This window comes from Dipodomys spectabilis, unplaced genomic scaffold, assembly GCF_019054845.1.
Source record: "Dipodomys spectabilis isolate Male_0828 unplaced genomic scaffold, ASM1905484v1 ptg000234l, whole genome shotgun sequence".
Lineage (NCBI taxonomy): Eukaryota > Metazoa > Chordata > Mammalia > Rodentia > Heteromyidae > Dipodomys > Dipodomys spectabilis.
This window is the reverse complement of record NW_024870911.1, coordinates 9331039-9358831: the sequence shown is the minus strand read 5'-3', so window position 1 is coordinate 9358831 and position 27793 is coordinate 9331039. Positions and strand designations below refer to the sequence as shown.

The 27793-nt window shown below is 37.4% G+C and overlaps 1 protein-coding gene across 5 annotated transcripts; it reads right to left on the bottom strand.

The window, feature by feature from the left end:
* Positions 1-478: 478 nt before the first annotated feature.
* On the bottom strand, positions 479-27793 carry Mdm1 (Mdm1 nuclear protein). Of its 5 annotated transcripts, none has more exons than XM_042698798.1 (15): positions 27656-27793; positions 26227-26341; positions 22474-22844; positions 21557-21691; positions 18895-19059; positions 17719-17822; positions 17540-17639; positions 13676-13705; positions 13172-13347; positions 11498-11797; positions 10420-10535; positions 10218-10327; positions 5170-5422; positions 3150-3209; positions 479-1371 (listed from the first exon to the last, which is right to left on the bottom strand). In XM_042698798.1, the coding sequence occupies exons 1-15, from the start codon at positions 27671-27673 to the stop codon at positions 1259-1261; spliced, it is 2166 nt and encodes a 721-aa protein (XP_042554732.1). In that variant the 5' UTR covers positions 27674-27793; the 3' UTR covers positions 479-1258. The 5 variants fall into 5 exon arrangements, with proteins under 5 accessions (XP_042554732.1, XP_042554733.1, XP_042554735.1 ...); XM_042698799.1 differs by having other exon boundaries at positions 3150-3206; XM_042698801.1 differs by lacking the exon at positions 3150-3209.

The window sequence follows — 27793 nt, the reverse complement described above, 5'->3', positions numbered from 1 at the left end:
GAAATATAATTAAAGCAGGGTGCCAGTGGCTCACACCTGTAATCCTAGCCTACTTAGGAGACTGGGATCTGAGGATTGCTGTTTGAAGCCAACCCAGGCAAGAAAAGTCTGTGACTCTTATCTCCAATAAAATACTCAGAAAAAGCTGGAAGCGGTGCTGTGGCTCAGGCGGTAGAGCACTATCATTGAACACAAAGGCTCAGGGACAGCGTCCAGGTCCTGATTTCAAGCCCCAAAACCAGAGAAAAAAAAAGAATTATAATAAAAAGCTTGCATTAAATTCTAAAATATTTAGAGTGCTTTGAAAATTCTAAATGTGTCCTACATTTCTGACAAATATTATAGACTAAACATCATTTCATTTTGATAGCTGCTAAAGTAGTATAGCTTTTGATTAATTAGTAATAAGAATGATTCTAAAAATAATTTATTCCACACAATAATTTTCTGCAGAAGCAAAACATACACATTCTTGATCATTTTTATTTCAAAATATCTACAAAGTATTAATTCTCCAGTGTACATTTTTCAAAATCCAGACATTATTTAAATATAAGCCAAACTTATTATACAAATAGAATACACACAAAGATCAAAAATATACATATTCTCAGTAAATTGTTACATAAATAAGAAAAATATATTCAGCTGATATTTTCAAAGTACAATTATCTTAAATAACACTGCAACCATAAACAGAAGGGGAGAACAAATACTAAAGCAAAAGCTCAAAATAAAAACAAATCATTTTAGTAGGAGAAAAATGAGGGAGGGGGTAGCAAGTTTGACAAGAAATGTACTTATTACCTTACTTATGTGATTGTAACCCCTCTGTCCATCACTTTGACAATAAAAAAATCATTTTATGGCATCTATAATTGTAAAAACATAGGGCCAAGATTCAGGGAACAGATACTCCACACTTGAATTTTAATTTTTACTCCATTTTTTCTCTTCAGATTCATCTCTGGAAGGATAAAATTCATAATTCTACCAGTTATCTTTTACAACTAATCCCAAAGACAGAGCATGTGAAGAACTATTTCATCTATGCCTTTGCATTTTGGGGTAAATATAAAAAAGAATTTTTTAAGTCAAACTTGTGTAAGCCTGTGTTAAGAATTTCCAGGTAAAATGAACTATTGAAAAAATTTATGTTGGAAATGTCAGAAGAAAACTAACTCAAAAATCTTAACATGGTGAGCAATAAAAAAAAAATTTCCAAGAGTTTCCTTAGAGAAAAAGAAGTCAGCTAAGTTTATGTTTTGCCCCAGAAATTCTCCTTCCTCTTTTGTGCTCGTGCCAGAGTTTGAAAAGCCCGGAGACTAGTAGCCACGGAGCGAGCAGAAATCTCAGACAATCTGTCTTCATCTGTAATGAAATAATCCCAAAATTATGTTCAGTGCAAAAACATCTACTAAATAAACACTGCATCTAATATAACAGTAACAGAAAATCGATCATCAAGCTTTGCAATATCAATGTTCGTCAGAAAAAAAAAGCAATCTATTAAAGGTAAGGTATTAACATTTTTGTGATAGCTCATGGCAATTCCCCAAGTTTACCATATATAGATATCAAACACTTTAACCTAAGCAAGCTTTTTTTTTTTCTTCCTGAAATCCCATGTCATTTACTAAATGCAGCCTATGATTTCAGCATTTCTTGGAAACAATTCATCATGATACTGACTTGTCCTAGTTTCAAAAGTACAGCTAATTTGGGGTGAAACTGTTTCTAAACTTTTTTAAAACATTTTTAAAAATATTGGACTCAAGCTGGGGTGCCAGTGGATCACATCTAAGATCTACGGATAGCAGTTCAAAGCCGGCCCAGACAGGAAAGTCCATAAGAGTCTTTTTTTTGGTCAATCGTAGTCAATCGTAAGGCCTGAACTCTGGGCCTAGGCTGAAAAGCTAAGGGACAGCGCCCAGGCCCAGAGTTCAAGCCCCACAACCGACCAAAAAATAAAAAATAAAAAGATGTATTGTACTTATAACCTGACTTGTGAAACTGAAACTCCTTTGTACAACTATTTAGAAAATAATAAAAGGTTAAAAAATCATGTAACTTTTAATATACTTATAGAATAATCTTACTAAATGTAGAAATAATGTCTGACTTTAACATGCTATACTTTGCTATTACTTTATTTCCTCATTCTGAGGAATATGCAAATCTGTTATAAGATTTTAAACATTGCTGGGCACCCATGGCTCACACCTATAATCTAGCTACTCAGGAGGCTAAGATCTGAGGATCGTGGTTCAAAGCTAACCCAGGCAGGAAAGTCTGTGAGACTCTCTTCTCCAATAAACCACCATAAAACCAGAAGTAGCACTGTGGCTCAAGTAGTAGAGTGCTAGCCTTGAGCTGAAGAGCTCAGGGACAGTGCCCAGGCCCAGAATTCAAGCCCCACAACTGACAAAAAAGAAAAAAATATATAAGCATTGTTCTTCCATTTAAAAGAAAAATAAGTGGATTAAGAATTGCCAGATATTTTGTATTTCAAAACAACTTAATTTCTAGTTCCCTAACTACTGAGGAAAAAGTCCCAAACTGAGAAAACTTATAACATATGAAGTATTAAAATCAAATTTATTTCCCTATTTCAAAATAAGTTCAGTAATTCTATACTTCTTACAATAAATCAATACAGTAATTTTGACTGTTGACATCAAGAATTCAAAATTCCTCCTGCTGCTTTTAGAAGCAAATTTGTCAGGAAGAAAACTGCACAGAAGGAAAAACTGCATTTCCCTAATTATATATTTGTTTGAGGACTGAAAATTGGTAAGAGTAGAGGCATTTAATAAAAACATGAATGTACTGGTAGGCCAAATTCCTGAGCCGCAGGGAGACAGGCGGAAGTGGAGTGCTGGCCTCTGCCAGGTGAACAGGAGGCAAGGAGAAGCCAGGCAGTCTCTTACCATGTTCGCCCCAGAAATGGTTCTTCACCACATGGGTCCCAACAAGACTCATTTGTAAAATGGGAATGATTTTACCCCATCACAAAGTCTTAAGGATCTAATGAGAAAATACCCATGGGAGTCTTCTTTATAAAATGCTAATCAAATGTAAGATCATAAATCTAATATAAAACTACCAATAACAAAACCTATTTTTATCTTAGATGACTATTAAAATACCTTCATTGTGAAAGGCTTCACGTGGAGGTAACTGGGAATTGTTCATCCTGGCTTTTCCTACTTAAAAACAAAAAAGCAGAAGAAAATACCTTTCAGAGTCGCCAAACATCATGTATTACTAGTATAACTCGAATATCTGTCCCTCCAAAATTCATGGTGAGATTGAACTGCCAGTGAGATGGCACTGGGAGGTCCCGAGGGGTCCGCCTTCAAGGACAGACTAATGCCATTATCACAGAGTGGGGCTGCCCCTTTCCTTTTCTTTTACCTTCCCTCTGTTCTTTTGCCAAGAGATGACAGCAACCCCTCCATCTTGCATTTCCCAGCCTCTAGAACCAAGAGCCAAGAATTGTCTGTTCATGATCAATTACCTACTCTCAAATACTAAGTACAATAAACTTCCTGAAGGTAAACAATCAGAAATGTTATTAATTTAGTAGCTCAATGAAAAATACCAAATAGCCATTCATTGGTATTTAATGGACTTAGCAAATACAGAACCCTACAAATAACCTAGGATTCATTTCAATGATATTGCTCTTACTGTAAAGAAATGTAGTAGACGTCTGTAGACAAGTGATAGATTGAATATACACATTTATAAAAATGACAAACCCACAGAACAAAGACAAAATCTTGGAAAGCAAAAGGCAAATGGAAGAGTGAGTGTGTAATTGCACCCAAGCAAGCTGAACTCTTAAGCAGATGAGGAGGGAAACTAAGAAACAACCATTTGTTCCCCTAATGGCTTGGGGTTTGCACTGCGATGTCTCATTAAAAGTTGTTAGTCAAGGTCAAATGAACCAAAAAACTGGCTGCAAATCTTTTTAGAAAACAGACCACCAGATTTATCTTGAAATTTATATATCAGGATAACTGCCTTCTCCTTGCAAAGAACAAAGGTTTGCCTCTCATCACAGCTCATCACAGCCACTGTGGCTCAAAGACCAGTATTGCCTGACAACAGAAAAGACCATGCTCCAAATGTGGGGTGGGGGTGGCACCTATGGATGTGTGTACAAATATATGTATATAGCTATGTGTATGTATATATATATATGTAGATACTCATACATATGTGTGTTGTATTTACATATATAACTCTTCAAATTGAAAGTAACTGCAACTTTTTAAAACCAAGAAGTCAAAACTAAAATTAGCAAGGCTTTCAAATTCTAAAAGTGAGACATAGAAAACATATATGTGATTAATAGGACTGCCAACAAAGCATAGAAAATGGAGAAGAAATTAATATTTAAGAAAATTTCTGCTGGGCATGATACCCTGGAATCCATCCTAACTTGTTAGAAGGCTGAAATGTGAGGATACTAGTTCAAAGTTAGTTGAGTAGAGAAGCCTGTGAGACTCATCTCCAATTAACCAGCAAAAAGCTGGTTCAAAGGAATCGAGTGCCAGCCATGAGCAAAAAAAGCCAAGTGAAAACATGAAGCCCTAGCATTCAAACTCCCGCACAAACAACACAAACAAATTCTCAGAAGAATATTCTGGATTAAAAGGTCTACAAATTACCAGTAAAATGGATGGAAGAAAACCTAATTTAAGACACTTCACCACAAATAATCAGAACAATGAATATTAAAAGATCCTAAAGGCTGCCAAAAAGCACCACCACATACAAAAGATAAAGAATAAAAACAGGTCAATCCTTCTCAGCAATAACAATAGAAGGCAGAAAATGGCAATGGAGTGCCTAATAAAAGCATTTCTTTCTTGAATTTTTATACCCAAGCCAACAGAAGACAATGTCAGGAGACCTTTTTAATGACTGTGCCTAGAGAAGAGGTGCTACTGCTAGAGGGTTCCCTATCTATGAGACATCTCACATTATGTAATAGTGAACTTACAGGCAGCAGCCACACGCCCGTGTCCCAAAAGTCGTCTTTTATATTAACTTTAAAATAAACCCAAATGATAACAATTTATCCACACTTGTAGTGTTTTACCAATCCAGGTAACACTTTCATTTTTAAAAACCAAAACTTAAAATCAAAATTATTACCATTATGCTGAAATTCTGGATGTCTCAGAGACCCCTGAATGCGACAAGAAGGATGCCAATAGGGTGGAGCCTGTGGTGGAGAAGGCAACTGTCCAGGGGTGTTTGCTGAATATTCGGGATTGTTGGAAACTGGAAGAGTTGCCTCAGCAAATTTGGGGTTAACAGCTTCTGAATCTTCCCGCAAAGGCAGGGGGTCAATTGTTTTGATACCAGCAGTGGGAGAAGTCAGTCGGTATTTAGTATGATTTTCTTTCTAAGTGACAAAAAAAAAAGATACATATGTATAGGGAAGAAACCAAAGATCCAAATGTAAAACTACCACCAAGTAATGGGAGAAAATATGAGGAAATTCTACCTAGCCTCCATAGGGTGCAGGGCATAATAAGTGTAAGTAAATCAATACACTTCGGATATATGAAAAAGTGAAAATACATATTTCAATAACAAACATATGGGAAAATACACAATGAATTATTGTCATGCTACTGAAGTATTTCTTTAAAAGTAATATGAAAAAGGCAAACCTAATTAAAAATAAGCAATTCATACACATACAAATACAGCAAAAATATTCAAATACTATAAAAGTAAATCTTTCCCTTAACATACCATAACATTAAAAAAAATAATAGCCAGAGCTGGCAAGGATGTATGAAAATTACCACTTTCCAAAGACTTCTTGGGAACACAGTTTTTCGGGGACTTGGGCAACCAGCAAAACCATGCAATGATACTTAGGATGGACACAGAAAGAGCTATGAACAAAAGTGTGGATAAGAATGGATTTCTTCTTGGTATGTTTTCAAAATAGAAAAGTTATGAAGAATAGAAATCTGAGGTTCCAATAATAATATGAAGTTTCAATGATATGAGGTTTCAATAATATCTGGTTAAAATGATAGTACAGATTGCATATCATGCTGCAATAAAAATAAGACACATGGGGCTGGGAAGCTGGCTCAGTGGTAGAGTGCTTGCCTCACATGCATGAAGCCCTGGGTTCGATTCCTCAGTACCACATAAGCAGAAAAAAGCCGGAAGTGGTGCTGTTGCTCAAGTGGTAGGGTGTTAGCCTCGAGCTGAAGAACTGAGGGACAGCGCCCAGGCCCAGAGTTTAGCCCCCACAATAAAAAAAAAAGACAGATAATATTTAGTGATATAGAAATATGTTGAGATTAGGAAACTATAGTATAATACTCATTGATGAGCATAAATAATACTCATTAATACTTATTAATAAAAATACTTATAAACAAGGAGTGTAAATAATACTGGCAATTGCAACCTCTCCATAATCTTAATCCTGGTAACTTTAATTAGTCAGGTAATTAATTAATTTTGTGCACTGCTGGGAATCAAACTTATGGGCTCTAATGTATAGTCACATATTCCTCCACTCCTCGCCCCACACCTAACTTTACAACTAATCCCCACAGGTACTCCAATTCTAACAAATCCTCAAGTCTACAAGCTGTTTCCATCCACTGACTGCTGTCACATATTTTGTTTTAGTGGTAGCTCAAATTCAGCTTTTATTTTTTATTTTTAATATATATTTTTAAGATACAGTACAGGGGGATTAGTTACATGAGCAAGGTAAATCCTTTTCCTATTGAGCATTATTACCCCCTCCTTTGTTTTTCCCTTCCCATCCCATCCCATCCCCTACCCCACCCCTCAAAGTTATAAAGTTCATTTTCAAAATAGTGTCTTGTACATCTCATTGTTACAATGGGTCACCCTGCATCCTTATTTCAGCATGTTGTTATTTCCCTTCCCCTCCCCAAATTAGAAAAATGTATATATAAGATGCAGGACATCGGAATCAAATACAGTGACAACAGTGGTTATAACCCTGGGGAAAGAACATACAAAGAAACACACCAAAAAAATCACATTAAAAAGAACAGGAAGAAAGATAAAATCTCTTGTGTCCCTATCTTGGAATTCATTTCGATTAGCATCAGCTTATATGGTCATTTTAGCTTTTGACCTCTTCTGCTTGTCCTAGACATATACTAGTTATTATATACCTGGAACTCAAAAAATTAAATCCCTCAACAACAAATCCTCAAAGAAACAACTGCCTGATTAATAAGTGGGCTAAAGACTTAAAGAGAAACTTCTCTGAAGAGGAAATAAGAATGGACAATAGACATATGAAGAAATGCTCAACTTCTCTAGCCATAAAAGAAATGCAAATCAAAACAACATTGAGATACCACCTCACCCCAGTTAGAATGGCTACAATCAAGAAATCTAATAACAACAGATGCTGGAGGGGATGTGGACAGAAGGGAACCTTACTGCATTGTTGGTGGGAGTGTAAACTTGTTCAACCACTTTGGAAAGTCGTATGGAGGTTCCTCAAAAGACACCACATAGAGCTCCCCTATGACTCAGTAATCCCACTTTTAGGCATTTACCCAAATGATGACAAACAAGACCATACTAAAGCTACCAGCACAACTATGTTTATCATAGCATTATTCACCATAGCTAAGATATGGAACCAATCTAGATGCCCCTCAGTAGATGAATGAATCAAGAAAATTCTATGCCTCCATCAGAAAGAATGACATCGCCCCATTGTTAGGAAATGGAAAGTCTTGGAAAAAATTATATTAAGTGAATGAAGTAAGCCAAACCCAAAGAAACATAGGTCCCATGTTTCCCCTTATCTGCTGTCACATTTTACACTGCACTTTACCTTCTCAGGTACTACTGTCCCTCCCTAACCAACTCAACGTCCACAGCCAATCATTACAATCACTTCTCTGCATATACTTTAACATCCCAACCTCCTTTCCCCACTTTGCCTTATTCTTTTGACAAAACATACTGCAAAATCCAGTTCAATCTAGCACTCTGCTTGTCCTGTGCCTTTGCAACCAAAACATGTCAGAAGGAAAACTGAAAAGTCACCCTGCTTATCATCAAATCTGTGGCAACTAACCTAAGTGCCCTCTTAATATTGTTCCATAATATTTCAAATTTCCTTAACTCACACTCCCTTCTATGACAAGACTATTTTGTAGCCTCCTCTTTCCTCAAACTTCCAGAATTTTCTTTCTTAGCCTCATTATCAACAATTTTTATTTTATCAGTTATTTTCCATGTATCACTAAATAACACAATCAGAAGAGACTTTCAGGAGCTCCTTGCTCATGAGCTGTTCTCCCTGTTCTAACCATCAGCGTACCTGACACCAGTGCTTACAGTCTCAATTCAAAAGATCCTCACAAGCCCTTCTTCCTAGTCAACAACATCTTTCCAACAACTTCCATCACTCCTATATTATCAGCTCTTCAAATTATTACACTAAGTCAAATTAAATTCTCATTATTTCAGTTAAGTGGCAACTCTCCTCAGCACACCAACAAGGATTATCATCTCTTCTATCCTGATCTCACTTCTTACAACTAGTACTTCATTAGTCTTCTTGCTTTTTTGGAGAAAGCACTGGGAAAACACTATGATGGCTGACTGCAAATCCTCTCCTCTCCTGTCTCTGAAATCATTTTTACATATAGACTTTTGACTTCCAAACTGCTAAATCCAATCATCAAGTCTCATATTTTCCTTGTATACCGGGAGCACTGAAACTTCCTTCTCCTTGCCATCTCCAGGACATCAGTCTATTGTTTGTCCATCTCATGTGGCTACTCCTTTATTTGTCTTTCCCAGTTAACTCTTCAATGTCCTAATACCAAAAACTTGGAGCTCAGATGTGTCTGCACCTACTCTTCTCTGTGCATATCCACTACTACCTTGATGATCTCCTCTCTACAACTTCAAATACTTGTACCATTTATATGGTAAAGTGCCTCAACTCTCTGCAGCCCAACTTCTCTATACTCTAAGTACAGAGTCAATTTCCTACTCAATATGTCTATTTACATAATTCATAAGCTATTCAAATTTAACACATTCTAGACAGAGATCTTGATGTCTGATGTTTCCTGATGAATGCTTTCCTCACAGTCTTCCTCAATATTAGTTAATGGCAGCTCCAATTCTTACTGCTCTGTCCCCAAAATCTTGAACCATCCTTGACTTTTCTTTCTCCACTCTGTATCTTATTCATCAGCAAATCTTGTCAGGTAGACCTTCAATGTACATCTAGACACAGACTTCATCAAATAGCCTGTTTAACTCAGCAATGAGATCCAAACTACCATCATTTTTTGCCTGCTATAGTAACTGATGTAACTGATTTTATGTATCTATTCTGTGTCCATTCTCAACACAACAGCTTAAAAGACTAGAAAAAAATCCTCGCCAAATCTTGTCACCCTTCTGTCCTTCCAAGGTTTCCCATCTCATAGAGAGTAACACAGAGTTTTTGCTTTGGCCATACAAAGTCATATGTGATTTAGCACACCATTCATTTTATCACTGAACTTATCACACAGTATTCTGTGTTTCAGTCACATGATCTGAGGCTAGTCTTTGAGGAATTGGGAATCTCTCACCTCAGTAACTTTGAACTTGCTGTTTTCATCCAAAATACCTGCTGAATCCTTTACCTTCTTCAGATTTTGCTCTAATGCCAGCCTCTCAATGAGGACCTCCCTGGCCCCTTCCTATTCACCTCTTCTGCTTTATTCTTCTTTAATACTTACCACTCACTATCAATGGTAATTTACTTTAGCTATCTTGATTATTGTTTCTACCCTTCCAGACTATATAAGATCAACAAAGGCCAGGACTTCCATTTATTTTCTTCTCTGCTGTTATCGCCAGTGCTAAAATGGTCCTAGAACATAGATGAAATACAACTACCACAATAAGCATAATAAACAGTGTTGAGTGTCTTCTCTCCTGGCTGAGGGAGGGAGAGAATGTATCATGGGAGAATGTATCATGTGGAATCATATGCCACTACTAAAAAAAAGTATGCAATGCTTTTGCCTTACTAAAAGGAGCTTAATAATAACATCACCACATACAATAGATTGAATTTTCTACAATCTGATCATTCATTACACGAAACTAAAATAACCAGTACTATAAGAGATGTCTTCCTCCAAAATGTAAGTATTTACCTTAGTGAAAACATTCTTTGATGTTTCCAAGCCATCTTGAGAGAACATTCTTTTCCTCTGCTCTGGGACTGGAGGTTTCCCTTTAGAGGGAGACACTAAAACAGCTCCTCCTGGAAAATGGAGAAGGGGGGAGTTCAAGTAAACTAAGTTATCACATGGAAAAAGCAGGGTATGAAAGAACTGCACTGGTGTTCCCTATTACCAACAGCTGGAGTAGTAAGATCATGGTGAGTCCTCTGGATCCCTCCAAGCTCCTTCAGCTTTGGAGTAGGAAGCCTGCCTCCTTTTCCTGATGATGATACAGAAGAAATATCTGACCTACAAGTGGAAACAATCTGTTAGGAAGCATTTACTTGAGAAAATACAACCAAAAGTACTTTGCCATCATTTATATATAAAATTTCTAAAAGGAAGGCTATTTTGTTTCTAAAATGAAATAACAAATTCTATACAGTTAAGAGGGACTGAATACTGGGAAAGTTGGGAGATCATGGCAAGTCAGCAACAACATGGCTGAGAGTCCTTCCATTAAGTCAGAGGCCAAGTCCCACGTGAGCTGCAACACCCAGGAATATATTATTATTATTATTATTATATATTATAAACTGTAAAGAACCATGCCCCCAACAATGTACAAATAAAACAGTAGGAATTAGCAGGTCTTACAAACCACGTTTTAAAAACATATTATAAAATACTGTTCCCTTCTTTTCTGATGTATGTTATGTCAAAAAACCGAACTTTACAACTTTGGGTGCTTGGAGGGCAGAAATGCTAAGGGGAAACTAAGGAGAAGGCAACAATGCTTGATAAGAAATGTACTCATTACCTTGCTCATGTAATTGTAACCCCTCTCTCTGTACTGTATTTTCACAATAAAAAAAACATTAATAAAAAAGAAAATTTTTAAAATAAATAAAAATATATTATAAAATACTGTTCCTTTCTTTTCTGTTGTTTGATAAAAACCATCTTACACTAATGATCAGCTTTCTCACTAAATGAAGAAAGTCATTCTAGCACTGTAACTGCAGAACACAAATGAAAATAATCCAACTGCTTCCCCACTGTTTAAATGTTCAATTACCCATTCGCAGTGACTCCAATATTTGAATCAAATTACAGGCATCTACCAGATAGCAGGGCTGCCTTTTGGACAGTAAAATGAAATCTGCTCTGTATTAGTCATCAAACTTAACCACTATACTTACTGACAAAACAAAATACATGTTAGTCACATACCATAATGTGCCATAAACTGGGAAATTTAAAATTCTCACCCTTCTTTTATCTTGTCTGCCTTAGATTTCTCATGTACATCCAACATCTCTAGCTCTTCCATGCAAGATGGCTTGTCCCTTCCCTGCTCCTCCTCCTGTTCTCCATTGAGACGTTTACGCCCATCTTCACCAGTGTTTTCTGCATCCCAAGCCAGCCGCCTGCTAACAGGTATGGTGGGAGCATCAGACATGTCCAATTTGTCTGTGGCATTTTGCTGGGGTGGTTCTTCCAAGATACCTTTCTTTACTTCTGGTTTTGTAGGGGAATGTTGCTGTAATGTCTTATGGCATGTATGATCTCTGCGTGGCAAAGAAAGTTTTATTTTTAATGTGAGCAGTTAGAATTGTACATACTAATTTCAATGAGTTTATCATTTCCTTCAATTGTTCACATTGATATTGACTGAATGAGGAAAGAAATATAATTAAAAATTCATTTTGCCTAGGCTGAAAAGTCCCCATGGGACTCTTTTATCTTCAATTAACCCCTCAAACACCAGAAATGGAGCTGTGGCTCAAAGTGGTAGAGTACTTGCCTTGAGAAAAAAGAGCTCAGGGACATTGCCCAGGCCCTGAGTTCAAGTCCCACAACCAACACCCTCCCACTTCCCCGGCAAAAAAAGTTCATTTTGTAGTATAACAAATGACAGTATCTTCTGAGTTTCTATTACAATAGTCCAAAACACACTTGTCTTCCTCACTTCTACCTTCACACATTCATAACTGCATCTCTGGTGACAAAGAGTCACACAGTACCTGGGACTTCACAGACATATTCAGTTACTGAAAGTTGATGCTTGTTCAAAAGCTCAAGATTTAGGACCAAATATAATTCAAATTTTATACTTTAGATTCATCTTTCTAAATCACTATTAAGTGGTATGTTTTATGATTAACTTAAATTAGATGTTATATAATTAGAATTTATAAATTTAGTATGCATGACTGTATACTGAATACTATATTTCCTATAATTCAACACATAATTTCTCTTACAAATAGTGAAATCATATTCACTTTAAAATCTCAAGCAGGAGACTTCTCCCACAAAATCAGGAACAAAAACATTAACCGCAAGTTCACTAAGGAGTAATAATGGATATGTAGTAATAGTGTTTATTCTCTAAATTTTAGCTGTCTTTTTTACTTGTAAAGTCTTTTTATATCTGCCATATAACCTTTTTAATTTTTTGGCAATATAGGGGCTTGAACTCAGGGTCAGGCAATAGCTTTATTTTTCAACTAGGCTTCACTTTTTTGGCAGGCCAGCCTGAATAGTCATCCGTCTATCTACAGGCTCCTACAAGAATACCATCATCAGCTTTTTGCCTGAGTCTCATTTGTTGCCTTGCCCAGCATCAAAACCATGATCCTCCAGGTATTTACTTTCGTGTAGCTGGGATCATAGATATGAATCATCATGCCTGGCCTTACTTTACAACCATTCTTGCTCTTAGATTGTTTGAAAGAATATTATAAAATCCAGTTTCCAGACTATATTATGAAATATTTATACATATATAAATATATGTAGCTTTGTCATAGAAAAAAATTTAAAATAATGAAATGAATGACTGGTATATCTCCTTTTGACTAGAAGACAAATTCTGGTACCACTCTATGATCTACATAAGCTATAACACACTTTTTTCACCATCTCAAAAAACATCTCACCTGGCAAGATCTAATGCTCTGATGTTGCTACTAACGGTTCCTTCTGAACTTGTAGTTGAGGAGACATCCCAACAGTAGTTATTATCAGACACAATCTGATTCAGGTGATCACGAGAAAAATGTGTTCCCTGAACCCGTTTTCTGTAAAACTCAGCCTTTTCTCGGAGTTCTTTAACCTACGTAGGAAGAGTTCAGACATCATCGGTTATTATAAAGGTTCCTTTATAGATGTCATCAAGTAGCTTATCAAAGACATTGCACAAACACAGCCAGAGACCAAGGAGAAAGGAAGGCAAAAATAGCCACATACAATCTATGTGCAGTTAAGCAGAAATTAACAGAAGAAGCTAAAGCATAATGCAGTTATTTTATTTGGAATCAGCAAGCAAGGACAAATTCGTAGCAGCTAAAAAAAAATATTGACACCTACTTTTTAGTCCAACTGAAATTACACAAGTATTCTATGCATTATTACAGTTTTTAAAAGCTCAAAAAGCAACCAACCTCTGCATACCACATGGCATTTAGAGAATCCTAAGGGAGGAATACAGAAACACACTTAATGATAGGTTAATGCCATAACTGAATATTAATGGGAATCAATGTGATGCTGTACCTTATTATTCCACTTCCTAAGTATATACCAAACTTCCAATCAATACTTTTTGTATTTTTAGTAAAATACACTTCAGTAACCAACACATCTTCATGTATCCTGAGAGCTAGCCACATTCCTGCATATCTGGGATGCTGGCAGGACAGGTAACATGACTGCTGTTCCTATTTCCCCACCTCTGGACTAACCCTTCCATGCTAGAACCCTCAACCTTCACCCAGAGGCTGCTATTACTATGGAAGCCCCACCTACAGAACTGTGAGATGCCCTCCCCCAATCTGTCACATTCCCTTGGAATCAGCAAAACCTAACATTTTCAAAAATGTTCTAAATACAAAATTTAAAATATTTGTCATATATTCACCATATTGAATATATGTGTAAAATGTTCTATAAACGATTGAACTACAGGATAATATGAATTCCCCAATGTGCAAACAATGTATTTTCCTATGAAAAGGAGCCTTTATACTCATCTGAAACCCTTATTTTATGTATCATACTGCCACCTGTTGGTTTCTCTAAATACAATTCTTCAGTGTTAAAAAAAAAATTAGGTGGAAACTAAAAATTCTGATTAAAATCTTTATAAAAAATGTTTATTTTTCTATAAAGGTAAACCAAACATTTAAGATATCAGGATGACATTGCTATACATTTTTAATTAAAAAGTAACATATCCTCAGCAACAAGGTAATATATATGGGTTGAAAATGTTACACCTCTAGGGCAAAAAAGTCAAAGCAAAAGAGCACCTACATATGGCATAAGAACCATGCAATCATCAATACTATTTTAACAAGCCAAATCTGAAAAGCAAAATCCTAAAGAATAATTTGAAATACTGAGGTTTTTTTAACTGCCAAAAATTTAGCTGGGGTCATTTCTATCCACTCTTGTACTTCACAGAAAATTACTAGTGGTTCCTGCATTTAACCAGTAGATGCGAAACACATTTGGGTTAAACTTGTGGAATAGCTACCCCAAGCACTGTGAATGCACAGAAAACTTCGCTATAATATGCTTTACACTCTCCACCCTGTATTTCTAGTGAGTGCCCACAAATGTTCCATGCCACTCCACCACTGCATAAAGCCCACACACCTCCCCCTCACTTCCTCTACGTTCTCAACATCCTGCTGCATTAACCTGTGAGAACTCTTTAAGATGAGGGAAAATGCACTTAGGCATTGATTCCATTACCTGTCCTGAGTGTGGACTAAGCAAAGGCCTGATTTAGATAGCTGGCAACTAGAGATGAGCAGAAGCTTATAATCTAAGAGGAAGAGCCAATTTGTACTTAGAGTATTATGCCAATATTTAGTGTACAGCAAAACAAGCACAAGAGAGAGTACAAAGGGGGTCTAATTAGTACTATCACATGGGTAGGGAAGAAAGGGAAAGAGCAGAAGAGGTTGCCTTCTCTTCACTTGTGAGTACCACACTCTTTGACCAGTAAGAGAATGGACAAATGGCTTCTCTATGTACATCGGGATCCCATTTGAAACCATTTACATTTAGAAAAGACAATGTAATACTAAGCAGAAATTCTGTAAGACTTTAGTTTATTCAGTAGTTCTATTTGCTAACAATAATCAAAATAATTATCAGAAATCTCTATAAATAACTCAGTGCTGATGCCATGTTTTTACAAATGCAAGCTTTTATGCTTCTGTAATCCTAAACTAAGATGAGAATTAAGGAGGCTGACATCTTTCAAAGAGACATCTTAGAAAAAAATCAATAGTGTGCATTCAAAATCAACTCCCACTTATTCCTATCCTTCTATATAGGAACAATCCAGCCCAGACACTTCTGGGTCAAGTAATGCCCTCATATTATATATTAACTATAAGTAGGAGTTTAAGTAGAAATTACTTTTCCTTGGATTACTGCATTACTTTTCCCAAGTTAAGAATTCAACTAAGGAGGGCAGAGTGATGGAGGTGAGTCTGATCAAAATACATGGTATACATATATTGATGTGCTTTGCATAACTAATTGATGCAAATAAAAAAGTGGGGGAAATCATTTTAAAAGTTCAACTAAGTTGTTTAAAATTTATGTGCAAAAAATATCAAACTGAGAAGTCACCTTATACTTAATCCTTACATATTACACATTGTCTCTCAAATGTAGGACTTGACAGAGTCTTGTCTATCCTGTTCCAATGGGTGAAGACCCATTAGAATTAAATGGCTTAAATGATGAAACGCTTACATATTAAGCAAAAAAGGAAATTTAACACAGATATGGATTTAATCATTGAAATAAAATAGTCAGCAGACTATTATTAAAAACAACTTTCAGTAAGTACTTTACAAGGCAGCAGTACAAGAGGTCCTATTATGGAGACAAAAACTATACAACCATATGACAAAGCCAATCACACAAGTACTTGTGACTGATGATACAACCACCAGTGAATGTACAGTGAGTAAAATGAGTACAATGATTCAATGAGTACAATATTTCAAATTATGTCTGGCTTAAGAAAACTAACATGAGAAAGGAGGTAACACTATTCAAAAAGAAATGTACTCATTACCTTATTTATCTAACTGTAAACCTTCTGTACATCACCCTTTACAATAAAATTTAAAAAAGGAAAAAGAAAAGAAAACTAACATGATCCAGAGTGAATCTGTATTCTCATGATAAAGTCAAGGAGGTCAAAATGCACGTGAAGAGTCTGACTATGCCTCTTCATTTAGTCTGTAGTATGGAAATGACGGAGTATCACAGACACCTCATTATCAGGGCAAGATAAATTTCACCTTTCAATCATACAAGCCCTCTCTGCCCATTAAATGCTTAGAATTGAGGCCTAACTACCAACTCATTTTTTTTGGCTGGTCATGGCGACTGAACTCTGGGCTTGGGCACTGTCCCTCCACTCTTCTGTTCAAGGCGAGTGCTCTACCACTTGAGCCACAGCACCACTCCGACTTTTTCTACTTATGTGGTTCTGAGGAATCGAACCCAGGGCCTCAGGCATGCAAGGCAAGCACTCTACCACTGAGCCACCTTCCAAGCCCCCCAACTCATTTTCATTTAAGTAAGTCCCAGAGACTAAAAGAATCTTTCCAAAACAAGACCTTCTCATGACCTAGACCTAATGAAATGCTCTTATTTTCTGGCCATCCCAGGCCCTCAGTGAATAAATTCTGTTCTGTCTGTGTCCCAAGATTTTCCCCTGACCCCATCAGTGTCCCCAGAAACAGACCTCTTGCCAAGATCTGACATGCTCAGAAACTGCTCAAGAGTTCAGCTTATACAATTCTTTTTGTCATGAGCCTTTGATGCTCAAATTTTCAACCTGAATTCACTAGGGTAAACAGATAAAGGTAGGCCCAGATAAAATCTGGGACAGCTGCAGCTTTGTCTCTTACTCTGCTTCTGCTGCCTTTGAGCACACAAATTTTATCTTGAAAATTAATCTTCAGGTAAGACTTAGGAGGCTTCAGTGTCATAGGAGAATCAAATCTAATATGCTAGAGTTCTATAAATTTAGCTTATTAAAATAATCGGATGTTTGATTGTAAAACAGAAGTGCTCTTTATTTAAATACTCTAATCAAAAATAGTAATCTCTAAGGAGCCCAGTAAGCATGTTGATAAAGAATATAATGCAAATTAGTTCCTGATACTCTTGATGCTATTATTGTATGACATCTCTAAGTTGTGAATGAAACTCACTATGAAGTTAACATTGCTTTACAGGCTGAAAAAAATGTGAAAACTCAGACTTACCTGACTTGGCATGTTTTCCTTCACACGTGTCCAGGTACCAGCTTTATATAAATACTGAGCCGGGCTAAGAAATTTTGCTCTGTATTCAGAATTCACCTTCCTAACAGAGAATTAAGAAAAAGTAAGATTTCAGTATATCTACTACCTAACACTATGCTGTGTTTCAGGTGAACACATACCCAAGCCTTTGATGCCTCCAGGGAGTGGCAGTCTTTTTAGGTTTGTTGGAGTCTTTTGATGCCATCTCTGCTTCTAATGTTACAGGATCATCCATTTTATTACTCTAAAATGGAAATGATTTAAGTTTTTGTGCTTAAAATATGTTATACATTAAAGAGAAAAACTAAGATATTATAACGGTAGATTTGGATATTGTTTTAGAAACAAACTAAAAGATAACAGAAATCACAGTAAATCAACAACTAAGCTGTGAAACCAGTGTATTTGGTTAGTATAGGATTCAGCTTCATTTATTAATAATAAAGATTTTTAAGTCCTTTACTAGAAAAGAAAGATTTAAAAAATACATCGGAACAAAATGTTACCACATATTGAACAGCATTTGTAGATGTGCCCTTGTTATTCTTAAAATTACATTTGGCATATTTCATATAGTTCTGATTAAGTTGCTATTTACTGATTACATGCTTTGTCTCCCAAGAATGTCAGAGTTCTAAAAATCTTGTGTATGTGTATGTGATCTTACTTTTAGCCATATAATCTGTACTTCTAGAAAACATAATGTATGATGTATGAACATCAGAGGAAATTCAAAAACACTATTTATACTTCACCTTCTATAATTTACAATAATTTTAGACTAACACTCCAACTTAATAAGGACATAATTTTACACAGATATTAATTAATTGTATACACTGGGGTAAATGATTTGAACTATACCAGTTATATTTTTCTTATTAAAGCTTTTAGTGATGCACATGTAATGCATGTATGTGTGTCTAACTAGGATTAAATTGCTATCATTTCTGTTACACCCAGAGCTTGCATTACTGTAAGGCCAATCATCTAGTATCAGATGTAGAAGATTTACATATGTACTTTAAGTATCCACCACACTAAGGGATAGTAGCTAAGTATTCATAATTATTTTTAATGATTCCCAAACCTGCCTCCCCCTAGCCTTGGTGTGCTTGTTATCCTATGGTCTCAGCGTCTATCCAGTGCTTGACTCCTAACAAATACTCAATGAATGTCCGAGAAACAATAAACTAACAAATAAACTAATGAATTCATGAACTAGCAAATAAAATCATAGAGGTTAGTGACAAAAAAAAAAGTGTTTAGTCTGAAATCATGAGAATTTTGTTTAAAGGTTAAGAATGAGGGAATACCTTCTTCTCAGGGGATATTGTTTCAAGATTTCTGTTTTCTTTCAAATCATTTAATTTTGATTCTTTCACTGGAGACAAACCTTTAAAATTTCTTTTGTATTCAGTTTCGTGGACAATTGAGTTCCCTTTGAGTTGTGGAACAAATTTGCTTTTATTGTAGAAAACCTTAAAATAAAAATTGGAGGGTTTTTGTTAGATAATACAGAACTTAGGTCTTCAACTGCGGTTAGAAATACATATATAATGAACTACAGGATACAAAAAGGCAAAATTATATATGATTGCAATTTCATTTCACATATCTAATTTCCAAAGGTCAAATTTCTACACTTTTTACATTTTAAAGGTACATTTTATACATTTTAAAAGTACAACGTTTATAATCAAAATAGTATTCAAGTCAAAATAATAATAAACCATAAATAATAAACCCCAGCTCTTCTCCTCTCATTCTGGTACTGGGGTAGGTAAAGTCAGCATATAATATGGACATAGACATTAGCCTTAGTGTTGGCTCTACAGTTTTCCTCTTGACATGAACTTTGTTCGTGCAACAACAGGAAATTTTTAATATTTGGAACACCTGATATGTTCAACCTGTGATTTTTTTCTTCTTCTTTGCTTATTTTTCGCTTCCTCATTTTAAACTATTTCTATTTAATATTTCACAAAACAGCTCCATTTTGTGGTATATTGCCATGGATTACAAGGAAAGAAAATAAGGAAGAGAAGGAGCTCAAGGAAAGTATACAATGTTGCTGCTCTATAATGCTGAATAGCACCCTTAATGCTGATCTTATCCAAATAATGTACCTCTTTTAGCACAACATACTGTTCTGATGCTTTCTATGTTGGTGTAAGACATCCTTTTAAAGGGCAGGTGTCTGATGAAATAGAGATGAACTGCTCCATTACAGGTTTCCCACCAAGCAATGTCACAGCTTGTCACAGAGCTCTTTAAGCACACTCTGAAAAGGATATGCTTTGAACTTACAAAGAGCATTTGCTTCCAAAAGAAGTGCTTTGAAACCCACACTAATGAAGGCAATAAAATCACTAGCAAAAATTGCTAGTGATTTTATATTGTACTTCTGATCCAATAAAAATAACATTCTGTACAATGTTTTTGCTGACATGTAAATTTGTCAATAGGGCTTTGATTTGACTCAGCTCTAACTGACAGGTCACTTGACAAAAGTGAAATTATCAAAATTTTCAAATCCTAACTAATTTTTCAGGTACACTTATGATCAAGAACAGATCTATGAGGCAGCAAAAGAAGTACTGAAGCCAGGCACCAGTGGCTCAGGCCTATAGTCCTAGCTATTTAGAGGGCTGAGATCTAAAGATCACAGTTCGAAGCCAGCCTGAGCAGGAAAGTCTGTAAAATCTTTTATCTCCAATTAACCACCAGAAAACTGAAAGTGGCACTGTGGCTCAAAGTGGTAGAGTACTAGCCTTGAGCAAAAAGAGCTCAGAGACAGTACCTAGGCCCTGTCCTATGACTGACCCCCCCCCAAAAAAAAGTATTGATCCTATTTACTAGATTAAAAGAGACCATATCCTATAGGATTATCACAATGAAACACACTTGTACTAATATTTGCTAATAAAAATAGTAAAAAAAAAAAAAAAAAAGAATAAATGAAAGAAAGAAAGAAAAGAAACAAGAGTACACATTGTTTCTTCAGGTTACTAAAATGTTATATAGGGTTCAGTGACAAGTAAACAAAGCTGCCACAATTTAGAAGGATCAATGGTGTTACTATCTTTGTATAAGATGACTGGCATTTCTGTCTTGCTGAATCTCACATTCCTCTTGTTTTTTAGAGTTATTTAAAATATACAAGTAGATGAACTGCCTAAGAAAATAAATGTGAACATGTGTGACAGGGTGTGTGTGTGTCTATTTATAAAAATACAAAAAACAAGAAAAACAAGACTGAGTTGCCACAGGCTCCTGGGAGATTGAAAATTAAGACATTTCCTACTTAGACCAGGAAGTATAGCTAACAACACAGAAGAGCATTCAGAGCTTAGGAGCTGTATAGAGGACAGTAGTAGTGAACCAATCGTAGCTCAGTATTAAAACTGTGCAAGGATATGATGAAACTTAGCATCACCACTGGTTATAAGTACAGCTTCTGAGTTTTACAAATACAAACTTTCCTTTCTATTACTGTTCATCAGATACAAGAACTATATTATATATGTAGTGTTAATGTTCCACATTTTATATTTATTCAAGTAAATATCTAAAGCAATTATGCTATCCTTAAGAAACAGAAGACATGCAAAAATGTTAGTCAAGTAAACGTAACATTTTAGAATAAAACCATTTAATGATTTTTTTAATAAATAAAAAAATCTTTTTGGCATGCAGAAACTTACCAGTTCCCCAAGTTTTCATTACCCTGTCTCATATTTAGTGTATGTGATGGATCTGGCCACAATGATCATCAGTAGCCTAGGACAGTATAATATTACTACTATAAATCATAGGTAACAGGATGATTTTAGCCACAGACTCATTCCCAGTTTTCTAGAACCTACCTCCAGGCCTACTGAAGTACCAGATTTCTTTCGGCTCTTAGTTCTATGTAAATCTACATTACTAGATCAGATGAGGGAACTTAGAAATGTATTACATCCATCAAACTACCTGATTGGCTGCAAACACTGGAGTCGTCACTTTAGAGGTTTTCCAAACAAACTGTCTTTGATACTCAGAATTTCTCAAGGCATTATGAGAAGGAGAAACAGTCAACCCAGCTTTCTTACGTAGAAGTCTATCTACCTGTTAGGGGGGGAAAAAACACTCAAAGCCATTAGAGATTTCTACTCCAACTTTTGTTTCAAATTGGGCCCACCACACACACACACACATCACACATCACCTTCCTTGATTGCCCTGGGTCCCCTGACTTTCTCAACCAGCCACGGAAGCTCCTCTGGCACTCCCATATGCCTCTCTCAAGTTCCAGTCAGTGGAGGAAGTGAAGTGGGAAGATGTGCAGAGGACTGGAGGCGTAAATATGGGAGGCAGTGAGATCTCCACACTGCCTCTGTGGCCCCTGCTTATGTGCTTGTGGGGATCTGCCACAAGCCAGCAGTGACACAAGAGAACAGAAGTGCAAAATCTTTGAGAGCCAGCCAGCACTCTCCGTCCTTTTGCATTTTTATCAAATGAGATGCTGTTTGTTTTCTCGCTGGTATACAATAAGAAAGTGAAATGGGAATGAATAGGAAGAAGTCAGCTCAGCACCTCTGCCAGAAGCAGTGGCCTACTCCCCTTCTGTCGAACTTGATCTCTCCCTTAGGACTCCTGTGCTTCTCTAGGATGAATGAAATCCAGAGGCAGACTGCCCACCCAATGAAGGTATGTCTAATTCAACCAGAAAAAAACATTCATAGAATCATTCATAAAAACTAAAGTCAACAGCCTCCTATCAACTATCCCACAGATGATGACAAGAACAGAACCATGGGGGAAGATAAATGAAAATTGTATTATTGAAATGATGATGAAACCAATAAAAGAATTATATGCTTTTGAAAAGAACCAGAGAATACACCTACCCCATTTTCTACATTTTCTGAAGAAAGCTTAGTAGAATTGTCCGGTTCCACAGTTTTATTCACTGGGATATGGTTTGTTATTACACCTTCATTCTTTTCCACATCTGAAGCCCCCCCAGCTCTGGAGTCTGCAGAATGTGATCTGGTTCTCTTGGGAACCCTGGTAGCCTCTAATGAGAGAACTCCTTCCTGGTTCACAACTTCCTTTTGTTCTGCCTCTTGTGGGTTTGTTGATCCTGGGGCTTCAGGTTCTGGTGATACAACCGCATGGTTCTCTGAGATGGCTCCATTCCACTCAAGAGACTTTGAAATCTGTGGGTCATGGTAGGGGACTCTTCTTTTTGAAATAAAACTTGGCTCTTTCGTGATCCCTACAAAACATAATATACAAAAATAGCAGCTGTCAAAGCACAAAGCTACAAAGATAACTTTTAATAACGCCTATAACTGGAAGAAATTTAAAATTTAGTTATGCACACACAACTTATAAGATTTTAAAACTAACAGAAAACTGAGCAGTTTTCAAGATTAATTTTGCTTTTAAGAAGTGCTCAAAGTTTGACCACAATAAAAAAATTTTAAATTGGGTCACAATGGTCCATTTATCCTCTTCATACAAGTCACTGGAATAGCAACTGGCGGGCAAGCCAGGAGGACATGTTGCCTCCGTTTCTAATTACTTTCCTGTGCTACTTAACAAAACAATGGCCCTGGTCTGTCAAAATTTGGAACGTGTCACAATGCTTCTCTTATGCACAGCAGACCAAGATGAGAAAGAATGAGATGTCATTATGCTGGATCTCGGTTCTACTTTTGCCTTGATTTCCTGAGAATTATAATGAATGGACCCTTTTAACAAGAGCTAAGATACAATTTCTCTATATTTCTGTCTGGCAAGCAAATATCCAAACACTTAACCCTCCACTGAGGTAAGAGGAGCTCGGCAATGACAGGCACTGAGCTAATGCCCTAGTTTGGAGCCATTCTTTAAATAGAAGGTTGTCACAGAGTGATAAAGGAAGATTAAGACCAGAACAGAAGGAAAGGAAAAGTGGACAGAAAATCAGGCATGAGGTAAAACCCTAGCCTCTCTCATGTATGCTCTAATGATGGAACTCAAAGTTCTCATCCTTACATTCATCCCCAGACCAGTTGGCTTCTTATTGGTGTACAAATGACTATGGTACACCGAGAGGGGCATAAATAAACTCCGTAAGTGCCCTAGCTTGATGCTGAGTTGAGAGCTGCCTCTGCCATCTGCAATTCCATTTCCCACAACCCTTTCATAACTGCCTACTCCCACCATGCAAAACAACAGATATGCCTCTCAGCCACCCCCTAATGATGCACCACCCAACATCTTACAAAATCTCAGAGGCAATTCAAGAAAGCCTAATTCCTGAGGGAGACAATTTGACAGGAAAACAAAGACAGCCTAGAAGTTCCACATCATGTCTATCCACCTATTTTACCTATATTAAAATTCAAGTGCTAGAACATGAAATGTGCATATGCACATTTACTTTGAATCAAAGGATACAGTTTGTCTCACAAAAACTAAACTTACGTTGGCTGGTTTGTTTGCCAAGACAGACTGACTGACAATTACATGATGAACATTTTCATCAACTGAATAAACTAAGTTGGAATTCCAGTTTTTATAAAATGTATGTTACAGAATATCTCATATCCCAGAAAGTGTAATTGTTTAAACAAATAGGAAAATTAAATGTCTATTTTTAAATGATTGGGACAGGGGGTACCAGAATTTTCTGACACCTCTCCCACTCTCCATGCTAGGTACTGAACTCAGTGGCCTATATGTGCTAGACAAGCACTCTACTATTCAACTACATCATCCTCAATGCTCTGAATTCTTTTAGGCAGTATGAAATTAAAAAAAAAAAATTGAAGATCACTGCCTTAGACTACTGCTTGAACACAGTGAGCAAAACAAAAGAGAAAAATTCTCAAGTGCTCTGTCCTCTGGCTCTGAGCACCAGCAAATCCCCAGGGTAAGAATACGCTATGTTAAGAGAATATACAGCCACTCCTAGGTAAAACTGCTGTTGTAACTTGTTAAGTTTCTACATCTGTTTCTGAGCATCTTAGAATTCTCACTGCAGCCTTTTCCCTTCCCTACAGTTCCCCATGACAGTCCTCCCCTAGATCATTCCTGTCTTTAAATGTATCTTTCAGAACGGCTTGGCTCTCATGGTCTCCCTTTAACCACTGTCCTCTCAACGCTATGGAGCCAAGGATATGGTTAATCTATAGTCCGGTGTCATCTTCTAGATTTTTTTGTGGGCTATCCTCACTTAAGAGATTCAGCATTCTTTTTTTTGTGTGTATGAAAATACTGTACAGAGGGGTTACAATTACATGGGCAAGATAATGAGTACATTTCTTATCAAGCACTGTAACCTCCTCCTTTGTTTCCCCTTCCTATCTTCCCCCCCTCCTCCTACCCAATCCTTCCCCCCCCCCCACCAAAGTTGTAAAGTTCGTTGAGATTCAGCATTCTTAAATAATTGCAGAGGAGTGTTCCCAGCTGAAAGTGTCCCTGTGTGAGAAGCAGGGACACCCAAGTGGCCTTAGGCTAAACATCTGGATGCTGCAGAGGAATCCAAAAGAGCCACTGACTCCACTCTTCCCTGTTTCCAAAACTTAATCCCGAAACCTCGCCTTATTTTACTAACTTCCCAGGTTTGTCTTTTCTTGGCTTCAGACATCTAACACAATTATCAGTCACTCTCACACATGTCACCAACAGGGAACCACATGCTGACCTGTGTATATGTACCAGGCCTTTCATTAACATCTCATCTCATTCCTCCCAGAGATCCTGTGCAGTGGGCCTAGTTGCTAAGTCCCATGTAGAAAAACAAGTTCTATTTCACCAAGGACATAAAGCTATTGTAGTTTCAAACTCAGATTTATTCATTCATTCAAAAATGAGTTTAACAAAGACTTTTAGGTATTGACAATATAAGATCTCAGAGATCTTATATTCTAGAGATGGAAAATTAGGCAAATTAAACAAGCAGGTACAGTAGTCTGTTTCTCTTATGCTGGGAAATCTTGATCTAGGGCTCCAAATTCCCTGGGCTATGGAGAGGAAGCATAACAATATGACCTCTGAACCATGGGGTCTGAACAAAACTGATCTGATTTAAAATCATGATTACTGATTGTAAACTTGGAGCGAACTACTTTTAAGCTTCCACCCCTCAAGACTGAGTGTTCTTCCCCCCAAGCTTGTCTCCTTTCAATTTTCAGGTGCCAGATCAAGTGTCATCAGTTCAGAAAAGCCTTTCCTGACCATTCAGTCTAAAGTGGGTTCCATTATGGTAAAGGGAAGAAATAGTGGTAAATTTGTTCAAAGTATACTGTATGCATGTATAGAAATAGCATGACAAAAGACACTCACATTACAAAGGTATATTAATTCAAAAAAAATTTTGTTCCCTCAAACTCCCCTTTACTGAATGTTCTCTATCACACTTCCCTAATATTTTATATACCACCAAAAATCTCCTTGTCAACTTATTTATCGCTTCTACAGTTAAAGGTCTTTATCTGGTTCAAGACTGCAAGCCTAACAGCTGGAAATATTCTGGAACTACATTATATGCTCAATAAACACATTGAATCAATGGGACAACAAGGCCACCTAGATTTTGAATAAACCACTTTGTAAATGAAGCCTAAGGCTTACTCAAATTTTAATGGCTATTCATTTGCTCAACTTACCTATTTGATCTGATCTAAGTCCAGCCAATGGGTACCTTCGCCCCACAGAAGGATTATAAGACTCTGCTAAATATGACTTTTTCCACAGGAAGTTTCTCTGGTATTCACTCAGCCCCTGTAATACAAAGTACAGTCTAAACACAGTGCTATTAATGAACATTTGTTTTAAAGCAGGCATCAGTAAAAATAACTCTGAATCTCCAGAGTCGAAAGATCCAAAGACTGGTAACTAAACACAGATGAGTGTCTTAATCATAGCTAATGTTTACCCAGACCTGTGCTAAGCAGTTCAGGTGTTTTATCCTTTAATCCTGAAAACCACTTGGGACAGATTGCATCTGCCCCAATCTGGGGCTCAGAGAAGCTACCTTTCTGCTGGCAGTTTCCTGATATTTGGAATCCTTTCTTAGATTCCAAAGTGTGAGCTCACTGGATAATGTGAGAGCTTAAGGCCTCCTCATTACAGATTCTTCCTCAGTTCCCAGACAGTACACAATATTATGCATTATATAGTCCCTTCGTTGTTTTAGTAAAGTCAACCAAAGACACCTCTCCCTCCTGTACTCAATAGAAGTCCTTAAAAATCAGTTGGACCAGGCACTGGTGGTGGCTCATCCCTATAATCCTAGCTACTCAGGAAGTTGAGATCTGAGGATCCCAGTTCAAAGACTGCCAGCCCTTGCAGGAAAAGCCCATGAGACTCTTATTTCCAATTATCTAGCAAAAAGTCAGAAGTGGCGCTGTGGCTCAAGTGGTAAAGCACTAGCCTTGACTGAAAAAGCTGAGACGACACCCAGGCTCTGAGTTCAAACCCAGTCCCCCCCCCCCCCAACAAAACAAAATCATCATCATCATCATCATCATCAGAGTTGGGAATCTATGGAACACTGCACTCACCTTTTTGGTCCCTATCAGCTACTTGGAACTTCTAACATTTAAAAAAAAAAAAAAAAAAAGGACACCTATGAAAAAAAAATGTTTATTACTCTAAGGGCCCATTTCTCAAAGCCCTGAAAAGACCTGTGCACTTTGAAGATTTAAAGGGCAGGGGTATATGCAAAGCTGTGGGATGGGCCACAGGTGTTCCCGTGGGCCTACCCTTCCTGTGACAAAGTGCCCTCCTCCCACATCCACTGCTGGGTGCCCCCAAATCAATCTCAAGCGCATCGGATTCTCCCCGCCCAGGCGACTGTGAAGGGAGGGTGAGCGTGAGCGGAGGAGCCAGGTGGCGGGGGAGGACGACTCCCCGCTCCCCAGCACTGACACTGGCTGGGGTCGGCCGACTGGGGGGTGGGGGGGCGGGGGATGGGCGGCCTCTGCGGGCCCCGGTGCGGCGCGCGCAGGACCAGCGCGGCGGCTCCCACGCCCCGCACCCGCCGCCCCGCCGCTTCCTTCGGCGCTCCATCGGGTTCACAGACCCCAGCCTCACCTTGAAGCGAACCGGCATGTCGCCCGGAGCTGAAGACCCCGCCACTCCGACAGTTAACGGGATAAAAAGCCCCAAAGGGGGCGGGGTGACAACAATCGGTTCCCAGGCAAAAGCCTCGGCCTGGCGTCCCCGACTACG

Coding starts and splice junctions, on each gene's coding strand:
- Mdm1 (XM_042698798.1), bottom strand. Junction 17,823..18,894: donor CAATATCCCCTGAGAAGAAG/GTATTCCCTCAT, acceptor TTTCCATTTTAG/AGTAATAAAATGGATGATCC. Junction 13,706..17,539: donor AGGAAAACATGCCAAGTCAG/GTAAGTCTGAGT, acceptor TTCCTCCCTTAG/GATTCTCTAAATGCCATGTG.